The sequence below is a fragment of the Ictalurus punctatus genome, chromosome 9 (genome assembly GCF_001660625.3).
Source record: "Ictalurus punctatus breed USDA103 chromosome 9, Coco_2.0, whole genome shotgun sequence".
Lineage (NCBI taxonomy): Eukaryota > Metazoa > Chordata > Actinopteri > Siluriformes > Ictaluridae > Ictalurus > Ictalurus punctatus.
This window is the reverse complement of record NC_030424.2, coordinates 10,081,651-10,094,150: the sequence shown is the minus strand read 5'-3', so window position 1 is coordinate 10,094,150 and position 12,500 is coordinate 10,081,651. Positions and strand designations below refer to the sequence as shown.

The 12,500-nt window shown below is 37.6% G+C and overlaps 1 protein-coding gene across 3 annotated transcripts in view; it reads left to right on the top strand.

Moving 5' to 3' along the window:
* Positions 1–12,500, top strand: part of LOC108269610 (pleckstrin homology domain-containing family G member 3) — a 51,220-nt gene that overhangs the window by 8,560 nt on the left and 30,160 nt on the right. For all 3 annotated transcript variants that reach the window (XM_053682454.1, XM_053682455.1, XM_017475563.3), the window contains exon 2: positions 507–574. In XM_053682454.1, coding sequence (XP_053538429.1) covers positions 526–574 — 49 coding nt within the window. In that variant the 5' untranslated portion in view covers positions 507–525. The remainder of the gene's footprint in view (positions 1–506; positions 575–12,500) is intronic.

The window sequence follows — 12,500 nt, the reverse complement described above, 5'->3', positions numbered from 1 at the left end:
TACCCGGAAGGAGCCCCTGAAGCTAGAGAACATGCACACTCCACGCACGCAGGGAGGTGCGAGGCAAACCTGCTAAACCTGTTTTTTCTAGAAAATCATTGGATTGCTTGTTCTAAATCTCAGTTGAAGGTTAAGTCTTAGTGGCCCGGATGAGCCCAAATGTGTATGGGATCTTTGGTAAGTGTGTAAGGGAGTATAGATTAACACCTGCATGAACAGTGTTCATAACACAGCAATGACTGGCCAAATCACTTTAAACATTATACTATAACAAATATAGAGCTTAATAAAACTGGAAAAAAAAAAAACCAGGCTAAATGAACAACACTGCAGCTGATGTACTTGCAATAGCGACATCATCGTCAAATTCAAATAGTTTCTGTCTCATTAGGAATGTGAGATGTATGCACCAGATAGCATCTTTAAACATAATATTAGTGTGAGTCTGGAAAACACAAGTTTCATTTATGTTGTCAGTTTCATGTATGTTTTTTTTGCTTTTGCAGTGTCTGAAGCTTGAGTGACATGCCAGAGAAGTCTCATCACTGTCATCATCAGGTCTCAATGGGTGAAGGTAAGCTGTATGTATTGTTATGTTTTCAAAGATCAAAAAACGAGCATGGTGAGCGTAGCATAGCACTGGGCATCATAGCATGCATCAAATCTAAAGCTCTTAGTCTCAGCCTCAGCTGCTCTGCCCGTGGTTGAAGGTTGCAGGCTGGTTGCACTTCCATGTAAATGTACTTTCGAACACTGAAGGTAAAACAAAAAAAACAGTGAGACAATGAGTTTTTTTGGAGCTGTATATAACGGGGGGAAATAAGTATTGAACACATCAGCATTTTTTTCAGTAAATATATTTCCATTAAAGTCCATAAATAAAGTTATTTCTAATAAAGTGCAATGATACAGGAAAAAAGTATCGAACACGCTAAGAAAAAACAGGTCACCAAGGCAAGAAACCAAGTGAATTCCGTAAGTAATTATACTCCCTGTCTGTGTAAATTAATATTAGCTGGTTAATTGATGGTTTATAAAAAGGCTTTTCATTAACAAGGTGTCACACAAGAAACATCTCATGATGGGTAAAAGCAAATGAATGGAGCCATTTACCGGGAGATTCTTGAATAGAGTCTGCTGCCATCCACCAGGATGATGAAGATGAGACATGGGTGGACCTTCCAGCAGGACAACCATCCAAAACATACAGCAAAGGAAACTCTCAATTGGTTTCAGAGAAAAAAATCAAGGTGTTAGAATGGCCCAGTCAATGTCCATCTCTGTCCATCAATGTCCAAGTCACCTGACTTCAATCCAATTGAACAAGATTTAAAGACAATATGTTTAGAAGAATGGGCCAAAATCACACCTGAATACTGCGGCTGATTAATTTCTTCATACAGGAAGTGTCTTGAAGCCGTCATTACAAACAAAGGCTTCTCCACTAAGTATTAAAAAAAAATTCAGTTAGCATGTTCAAGTCTTTTTTCCTGTGTCATTCCACTTTATTACACATAACTTTATTTATGGACTTTAATGTTGTGAATTCTTTATATTTCTGGATTTCTTGAGTTAATACTGATGTCTGGTGAAAATTTCATGTGAATAGCCTCATTGGAAATATATTTACTGAAAAAAATGCTGATGTGTTCAATACTTATTTCCCCCACTGTATAATCACTGGATAGAAATAAAGCTCATAGCATAACAGATTTGTTTGCAATGGTTTGTGTCAAATAAAATGGTTGGAGGGAAAAGAACTGGTACTAAACATGGCTAGATCTACTTGCACTGTCAGTCAAACTCCCTCTGTGAAAATAGGTAGTTCTCATCAATTTTATCTAGTCTGGCTTGCTAGACTTGGCTTTTATTAACTTAACATTTGTGGTTTTGCAATGCAGTTATTGCAGTGCAGTGATTAATATCCAGATTCAGGAAAAAAAATCTTTTTTTCTTTCTTTTTTATTTATTTATTGGAAATATTAATGAACCCAGCCTATTTATTTGTAGGATATCATCCATCAATAAGTCTTTATTTTGGCTGGCTGGCTGGTGAATGTGCTTGGCACTGGCACTGATGTACCACTTGTTGAAGAATGCCAATATGTCTCTGGCTCCATCTCTTATCTCGTGTTTCATAATCAACATGGGCCGAGAAGAGCCTGGGACTAGGGAGAGGAGAGTCCTACCTAGTTTTACACAATGACTGCTTCATTCAGCACCATCTCTGAATTCACCAGGCTTTGTTCTATGATTTAATAAATGACCGGTTGATATGGAGGGAATGGTGGGCTTCAGGAATGAGGCTGAGGAAAGAATGGATATGGTCGCAATTATAAAAAATATTTGGTCTTTAAAATATTAGTCTAATGTTTGGTATGTATAACATATAGATTAGAATCAGTCTATATCAGTCTAGATATATAAAAGTAATTAAAGTGATCTTGGTCTAACAGAACATTGCTCTCTCTGGTCTTTTGTGGAATTGAAAAACATATTCTGAAACCCTGATTCATTTTGAAACTCATGATAGATGGGAGTTAACCTCAGGCCTTTCGGGAACCAGCAAACTTGACTCCAGATCTAGTTGATGTCTTTAGCAGGATGATAAAGATCCAAAGCCTTCATGACTTTCACCACATTCCTGCCCCAGGCGCAGGGTCTACTAAAATCTCCTCTATTCAGCTGTGACCAGAGAAGAATAGCATATGTCCCATGCATGAATGCTGCAGTCTAGCAAAGACAAGTGATGAAAGAAGGCTTTGGACAGGAATTTACTGTCTTTTTATTGCGCTAATGCACAACCCACCCTTCTCTCATTATTTTCTCACATATTTTTCTGCATCACAATAGCTTGCATTTCCAAAACCTTTGGAAAGTGGATTACCATCGGATTACAGTGATTTAGCTTTTGACTTTCTGTCGGTCCATTGCACTTTTGTTAGGAACTGCTAGTTTGTCCGGAGCAAAAGAGCTATTGATAAGGCTGGGGGGTGGTTAGTGTGAGAGGGAAGGCAGTTATTGTGCCCATTAGCTTAATGAGGCATTCCATGTAGCCATGGAGATTTCCTCCAACTATCCCTTTTTAACTGAGGGACAGTGTTCTCAACCAAGTTTTGGAGAAGTGTTTAAAACGTTTTCATTTTATGGTGTCCATTCAGTAGTATTGCCACATCTCACTTTGCACCGTGTGTCACCCAGGCTGAGGGTCTAATGTGGATTTTCAGCCTCACTGCTAAAGTTTGCAATGAGTTTACACCTCTACACCCTCTCCATCTGACAGATGGCCGATGTTGTTGGAAGGAAGTGGAGATTTGAATGGAGGTACTTCAGAAGGGGACAGGAAGGTCTGTGTAATACCATTGGGGTTAATTGGCTCTATAGGCTCCTGCTGTTCTTATTGAAAGTTAGGCTGATTGTGCTGGCATTCTGCATTGAACCTTTTGAAGGAATCTACCATGTTTTGGGAAAAGTTTTTTTTTGTTGTTGTTGTTTTTTTAGGAATTAAGCTATGGCAACCCATTTGATGTGTGGGCTGTTTGATGGTTTAGGGTTACACTCCTGTTATTAGAAAATACCTTTCTCTAGTGGAATCTCTGTCTTGTATTTCAAGGTGATCATTAGCTGATTATCTCTGATGTAATTTGACATATCTGCCAGGAAGATGTAGATTTTAATTAATGTTCATGCTAACCACAGTTTTTCTGTGATGTTTTTGAGAAGTTGACTGTTCCTTGGCCTTTGTCAAAAATTTTCCGTCTGTTGCTATCTGGGTATTTGGCTCTGTTCCTCCCTGAGCCCAGCAATCTTTTCAAATTATAAGGCAAAAGTAGAGACGCAAACACTAAGTGGTTTTAAATTGTGGGGTTTGCGTGAAGAAGAAGATAGCGAGATATGGTGTTTCGGTTCTTTGGTGTAATGTGGATGCTTGAACTGAATTCTTTGTCAAAGTTAGAGCTAGTGTTGATGGCATGTGATGGTCTGTGATCTCTGTATGTTTAAAAAGAGCGAGTTATAGTTATGTTCTTGAGGGACCTATGGTAAGCACATGGGATGGAACGTCCAAATTAGTATTTTATTTTCCCCACTTCAAAGTATGTGTTGCTTTGTTGTTGCAGCATTTGTCAGATGCCCTTATCCAGAGCGACTTATAATTATCAAATTTTTTATACAACTGAGCGGTTGATGGTTAAGGGCCTTGCTTAAAGGCCCAGCAGTGGCAGCTTGGCAAACTCACGACCTTCCGATCAGAAGTCCAATGTCCTAACCATTGTGCTACCACTTCCCCTTTTTATCTGGAATCCTAGACATTTATGTATGTAATTATGAACTGGATGAATGACTATTTGGTAAAATTCTTCTTCATTGTCTAACCAAGCAAAATCAGCTTCTGTCTAGAGGTGAGACTGTAGCCTGAATTGTGCTAAACTTCCAAAGGGGAATACAGTGACAAGTATGGCTTTTTGTCCCCGATGTGTCAATTTGTTTTGTCTCGCTCACCCTTAGAATCTCTCACGGAATAACTATATTTGCTTTCCTGCTTCCAGGATCATGGTCTTTTGCTACTGCCTGAACAGGGTGCTGGTGCTGGTGCTGGTTTTGTATTCAAGATGTAAACTGAGTTGTGATTAAACTGCTCCTGAAATCAAAATTGATGTTTCAAAGCTTTTTGTGCCAGTCCTTCATTTTTATGGACACCAAGAAAATAGTATATGTAGAACAAAAATTTTTCTTTTTTTAATTATGATGGTTCATCTTGTGCAAGTCTTGTATTAATGCTCATCCAGTTACAGTTGTGGCCAAAAGTTTGCATACCCCTTGCAGAATCTGTTAAATCTTAATACTATTAACAAAATAAGAGGGATCATAAAAATCCTATGTTTTTATTTAGTCCACAAGACTATATTCAACATTCACTGATGCTCAAGAAGGTAACACAATACATTAAGAGCCAGGGGGATGTAAACTTTTGAACAGGATGATTGGTGTAAATTGTTAGTATTTTAAGGTCGAGTAACACAAGCAGCGAGACACAACCCTGATCGTAAGTCAGTAGAAGGTCATTTACTACTTTAACTAACGCTGTCTCTGTGCTATGATGAGGTCTAAATCCTGACTGATACATTTCATGAATGTTATTCCTATCTAAGTACGAGCATAACTGCTTTGCTACAACCTTTTCTAAAATCTTAGAGATGAAGGGGAGATTTGATATTGGTCTATAGCTGGACAATTGAGACGGGTCAAGATCAGGTTTTTTAATCAAGGGTTTAATAACTGCTAATTTAAGTGATTTAGGTACATAGCCAGTGCTTAGGGAAGAATTTATTATATTTAGAAGTGGTTCAATTACTCCTGGACAAATCTGTTTAAACAAACATGTAGGTACGGGATCTAGTATGCAAGTTGATGAATTGTCTGAAGAGATTAATGTAGCTAGTTCGGTCTCTCTAAGCGGACCTGTACTTGTATGTCCCTCCCCCAGGGGTGGGTTTTGCTCCCAGTATGGTGTGTGCCCGTTATCAGCAAACATGCTTTGTGCCTTTTTGTCTGTGCATCTTCCCACACAATAGCTAACTATTACGTGGTTGAGAAAAAATAGTTGATGTTTCTTCACAGGCTCTTTTATAAAATTTATATATATATATATATATATATATATATATATATATATATATATATATATATATATATATATATATATATATATATATATATATATATATATATATATATATATTTGTATAAACCTCATATATATATATTGTATAAACCTCAGGTCATTCAATGCCCGAGTATCTGGCTACTTTAGACTGAACAAGAACATGATTTCCTTCGTTACACGCCATTGGGGCGTCTCCATCAGTAGGAGTAAGTGAACATGGCATCTCACTGTCTAGGGTGGTCACAAACCTCTTCCTTGAGATCTATTTTCCTGCAGGTTTCATCTCAAATCAAAATCTAACACACATTTCAGTTTAGCAAGATCTTCTTAAGGCAATGACAACATAGTTAGGTAAAGTGAAGTATTCAGGAAGGAGAATCTCCAGAAACAAGGTTGGTGACCACTGGTCTAGACTAGAGTATCGCCCATGCTATGAGTGGCGATGGAGGTGAGAGATCCTACACATAAAGAGTCTTTCACTGAAACTCTTTGCTGTTCTCCATGTTTACTTAGTTTGCTAAGCTATTGTCCAGTTTGTTAAAATTTGTCAGAGGTGTAGTGCATCTCAGATGCTAATGGCTCTTGAGTAAGTATGTCACTTCAACACCCCTCTTCACACTGACTACCTGGAAATATGCAAACATGCGGAATCAAAGAAAGCAATTTCATGGGGACTTTAGGTCTATGTCTAAGCTTATGAAGGGTTGTTTGCCATCTGTTGGCTTTTGTATAAAACAGAGACTCGGACTACTAAATTGACTGCTAAATTATTATCCTTATGAATCTGCCTGAAGACGTGTTTGTGTATATTATCTGCTTATACCATTGGTCTGCTCCATCTAATCAACGTTCTTACTTTTGTTTTTGTTTTTTGCGAAAATCTAAGAAGCCCAAAATGTTACTCTCCTATGTTTACTGCGATACTTTTTATTTCTTTGTAAGATTTGTGCTTACCCTGCATATTTTCTGCCTTTCCTCCTTGTATGAAATGTTAATGTGGAATTAGCAGAATTATCAGTACTTTGAGACCCACGCTTACGCAAAGCAAATGATGCAAACGATATCGCGTAGAACATTTATGAAAGCCAACTGTACCCTCACAGAGCCGTCAGCCACCTCTGTGCCGTCACGGACTGTTTTCTACTAGGAAGAGATTTGCATGAGGCCAATGCCCTGGCCTCAAATTTCCCTGTAAGTGCATGTTAACACTGCCTAAGGTTCCTGGTTCCTGCAGAAAAAATCATGTGGAAGAACATCTTTGCACATTTTGTATTTTCCAAAAGCTGATGCTGGGGAAATACATTTCTGCTACCCTATATTGTTGTATTGAGCAAGAGTTCCAGGAGTCTAATCTGAGGTAAGGTTACTTTTTCTTTTGAAGTTTAATGATGGTGTTTTATGGGGCGGTTTGTATAGGATAGGAGTCCTAAAGTTTGATGAGGATGAATGACGTTATCGGGGCTGTTTTAATAGTGTGCTAAAGGAGTGTCTTGATCGTTTCGGGGAGTGGCATTGTCTCCTCTATCAGCTCACATTAGTCAGATTATCGCTCATGCCCTGAAGTTTGGGAGTCGACTGGTTACATTCAGAGAGAACTTTTTTTAACTTGGCAGAAATATTTTGTTCATTGCGTGTCTGCAGGGAGACATTTGGAATTTCTCACCTGTAATAGTTAATACCTGGGTTAAACAGACAGATGTTTTCCATTCACCTCACTCTCTAGGTATGTTAATGTCTTTTACTTCTGTGCTACTATGTTTTTTGCACCCATGTATTTACTATTACTATTTCCTGATCAGTAACGCATTAAGACATCGTACAGTATGGCAGCATCCTTAGATGTATTTGATTTATATATTTGCTCTTCAATATGAACCTTATCTATTATTCTACGTTTTTGACCTCTACTGAGGATATTTTCATGTTTGCCCTATGTGAAGGCTCCATGGTAACGGCTTTGACTGTGTGGAAAATTTGGGCGAGACGAAAAAAAAAACCAGCCTTCACGTCTAGATGAAATTTGCATGGCATGCTCTTACAGTACGATTGAAGCATGATCACAGCTAAATGGGCAGGATACATCCTGGAGCAAGCCATAGAATTTGGCATTCATGAGTTGACACACTGTTCTGCATTAAATTTGGTTATGTTTAGATGTAAACACAGTGGAGTTTTTATTTATATATATATATATATATATATTTATATATATATGAATGACGCTGCTTCTGTATAGTAAATTGTTCATGCTAAATTGCTTATGCTTTTTATTATGTGCAGAACAGAGTGCAGTGGAGAAGTATTAATGTCTTCTTGTAGATTTAACTAATACCTGGCAGTCAGGCAAGTAATAAGAGAGAGATGTCATTTTATATTAACTAGTGATGGCATGATTTCAATTTTTCTTTTCTAATACCAGTACTAAAACCTAGAGTATAGACCGATACTGATCTAACATTTGTTAACAACTAATAAGCTTTAAAATGAGAGAATGTTTTTGTTTTGTTTTTTAATTGTAATGGCATTATTTAAGATGAACAGCAAAAATGACCGTACTTAAAGTGCTCACACTTTATTGCTCTACAGAGAGCATAGCCATCAACATGCCTTACACAGAACCACAGCTTTTGGGTTTTTCCTTTGATTTAACTAACTAACTAACTAAATAAATAAATATAACAGTGCAATTGTGTGACCGTTTGTAATAAATAAGCTGTAATTGCTGTATAATGCTAAATGGCTAATAGCTAACTAATAGTCGTTATGGTAACTTGGATGGCTACTCTTGGTACCACATGACCTACTTTTTTACGTAACTTTACATTTCATTATGTTGCGCTGTATGCGATATTTCAGATTAGTTATTTCACAGTTAGGTTTGTTGTCTTTCTATGATATCTGATCCAACAATGCTGCTATTTGTCGGATTCATTTTTCTGCTGATATAATGTGGCTTAATACCGACATTGAATGTCGGATTAGTCAATTCGTTTACATGGACAACAATAATCCAATATTAACCCGCTTAAGACAATACTCTGATTAAGAAACTAGCATGTAAACAGCAATTTTTTATTATCTTAATCAGACTAAAGTCATATTCGAAGTAAACACAAATGGAATTAAGACATGTGGAGTATTCCTGTTTTAGTCGCATTATCATGTCTATTTGCACGTATAGCATGACAAATAATTAACTGCACTTGAAGCGTTCGTAAAAATTTAAAATAAAATAAAAACTCCCAAAACTGTATACGGTACCATAACGGAGATGAACTGTATGTTGATACGTGAAATTCTGGAGGGACGTCGGACGGCGTGGCGTGGGCACGTAATGACGTGTGCTGTTAATCGATTTATGTTCTATAACATGTAACACGGGAACATGAAAGGAGTATTCTAAAAGTGACTGGCTCATGTAAACACCTTAATCACAATATTGTCTTATTCAGAATAAGGTCAGTGATTAGATTACTGCTGTCCATGTAACCGTGGTCAGTGTTGTCTATTATTAATGCTGTTTAACTGAGACTGGGTGTTTTTTAAAAAAAAAAATTATTGGAAAAATAAGATGGAAATACGATAATAAGCATTTTTTTCCATTGCGTGAAATATTGAGTTAGCTGAAATAACTAAACCTGGACCGTATTTATTCATGAGCTTACGCACACTTTAAACTTTCCGAATACTACAACTCGAGTTAATAATTAGCGAGTTGTTTTTTTTCCTTCCCTTAGATTATTCTGATGATAATGCCGTTTCCTCCTGTGCTCCTTGAGGAAAGACGTGATAAGGAATCCAGTTTCACATGTTGCAGTAAATTCTGGTCAAAATGAGATTAATGGTTACACAAAGAAGTTCGATGTTTGAGATTAAAGGATTAAATTCCTGAAACACATAGACCTTTTAATGGCATAATATCTCAAGAATCCAGTACACACCCACCTTAGAAGGTTCTAGTTATAGAGATACACATGCAGTTTTTGTTTTACAGAACATCTGTTTTTTTCCGTAAATGGCACTGAAAGTCACAGTGCTTCCCATAACGTGAAATGAAGTCACTTATCTCAGCTATCAGTGGATATTGTGTAACTGAAATGTGTGCCTGCAGGCTGAAATAAAACAAGTCTTTGAGTCATTTCTCTGACATATATATATATTTCCTGCTCATCTTAGTAAGCATCAGCTTTGCCAGTCTGTGCATGTCTCAGTCTGATGTCTGGACAGAATTGCTCACTGTTCTTCATTTCCGCTTTGACCTGCTGTTCTTTTTGCCCTGGTCTCAGCATTAAGTGATGTTCATGTGAGGGGGGGGACTTGAGTTTCTGAAAACTGTCCTTGCTGTGAAAGAATGTAAATTGGTGCTCTGTCAGGTGTGAGGAATTTTGTTGTTGGCCACAGATGGAATGTGGCCACCTGCTAAGAAGGCCATTTTCAAAACATGTCGGCTAATGATTAGCTACTTTTCAGCAGTACTGTTTGTTTGTTTATTTTGTTTTTTGTTTCAATATACTTTTCAGGTTGGCTTAAATATACGTCAAGTCCAGTGGCTTTTGTCATTTCAATCATATACAACTGGTCCAGTGCACAGTGAAACGAAACAACGTTCCTCCAGGTCCATGGTGCTACATAAAACAACACACTAACCACATGAGACGACACCGAACTAAATAAGACCTACACATTTCTACATAAAGTGCACGTGCAAACGTGTGCAAACAACACAAGACTACTAAAACAGGATGTACTTAAACATATCCAGACAGCACTTTTTATTTAGTTTACGGTCAAGGCAGAATATCCATAGCAAATTTGAAGAAGGATCCAGGGACTAACTGTAGAGCACTTCAGTAAGAACTGAAGATGAAGATCCATATATATGGATCGATTTCCTGTATGTATAGCAGATCATTTTAGCCTGCTCTTAGGCTTCATATGTGTCTCAAAGACCATCCACAGAAATTATAATAGATAAATAAGAGGTAGAATGTGACATGACCCTCCTGTAGGTAGAGAACTTGCTCTTTCACTTTTGTGGGTTCTGATAATACAAACTACTCCAAGATGAAATACCATATACCAAATACAACACCATATCATATAAAGACTGTTCTCCATGATTAGTAGGGTTGTAAAGAAAACAATCCGAAAAATAGGTTCTACAAGCCATGATGTAGCCACATTACGAGATCTGGTTTTAATAGAAAAGTAACAAAAGTGTGTTTGTGTGTGACAGAGAGAGAGAGAGAGAGAGAGAGAACGAGAGACATCTCCCTCTAGATCGGTTTCCAGTGTGTGGTCTGTGGGAGGAGATCGGGGGAGAGACATAACAACAGACATAATAAAGACAGCGAAGAAATGTTTCATAGAGTCAAAACTAGGATGATCAATGTATGTTTTAAGCCAGGTTCACATATACTCCGTTTGCAGTACGTATGCTGTGGTTTTTTTGTGTTTTTGGTTTTTTTCCTCTCTCCTACCCCGCCGACCCCCCGCGTGCCCATGTTAACAATTTGGAGCATTCACACTGCACAGGGATGCAGCGCGGTGCAGCAGTACACCGATCTATTTTTGCTGTGCTGCACACGTTGAATTAAAGTGATAGTGCATGGGTCATGGTCAAAATGAACATGAATTGACGTGAAAATGTAGTAATATCACCATAAATGATATTATCACTGTAAATGAAAGTATAGTACTGTTTTTCACAATCATCTTATTACTTTTAAGTCCGGGGTAAAGCAAAGAAAACCAAAACACTTACCAGGAGTTAATAACTAATAAAAATAACTAATGCGGTCAAAAAGATATCTAAAAGTATATATATTTTAAATGTGAAATACACTACACAGCATGTTTTATAATGTGTGGGTGAGGGGGGACACTTTCATCTCAGCAGAAAGCAGCAATCATGTGACAGGCTGGTGGTCAGCAAAAGTTGTGTATGACCTGCAGGATTTCTTGTATAAAGATTTCAATGCAAAAGAACAGATATGGGAGGAAGTTTCCCCGGCTGTTCGTGTGGATGCTAGGTTTTCATTTAAAATGTATGTGATACTACCTTTTCACGTAAGAGAAGTACCATGTTTAAATACTTGAGCAACGTAATGTGTGTGTGTGTGTGTGTGTGTGTGTGTATAGAATTATATATATGGAATGAATGGTATATTATGTTGTGTATATAATTATTGTTTAAACATGAATGTCTATGAAAGATTGTATTACTGTATACTGTGTTGCTATAAACTTCATTCAAAGTCTTGTCTCTCTCCACCTCCGCGGATCAGTAGCGCACTGCAGACGCGTCTTAGGTGAAAGCACAATGGTGCGTGCTGCTTCCGCACAGCAAACGAAGTATGCGTGAACCAGGCGTTAGGCTTGTGCGTTGTAAAATATTAATCAACGCTACACTATATTGCACTGCACCCAGTGCCACAGCATCCTCTGAATATATCACCAGACCTGCCAACTTTGACTTATTTTGTATAGCAGCAATTTAACATTTAAAACTGAAGTACGTTAGTATGAGTTATCTCTCAAACAATAGGCCAAAAGAGCGGTATTTTTCTCGCCAATAAACCTGGAGGTGAGACATATTAATCTGGAATGCTTGACCGAACTCTCCAATATTAACCGACACACAACCTCCCTCGATTTCTGTCAAGGCAAATGGAGAATCTTTTTACATCTAGATGTTTTAAACAACTTGGAACATGGCACCATTTGTTTCAATCCACCCATTTTTCACGTGATCAAAAATATTGGAAAGTAACTTGGAAAGGTGTTTCTTGTTTTCAGGTGTGGCCTGGTAGATTGATTGTTTAAACAATTAATA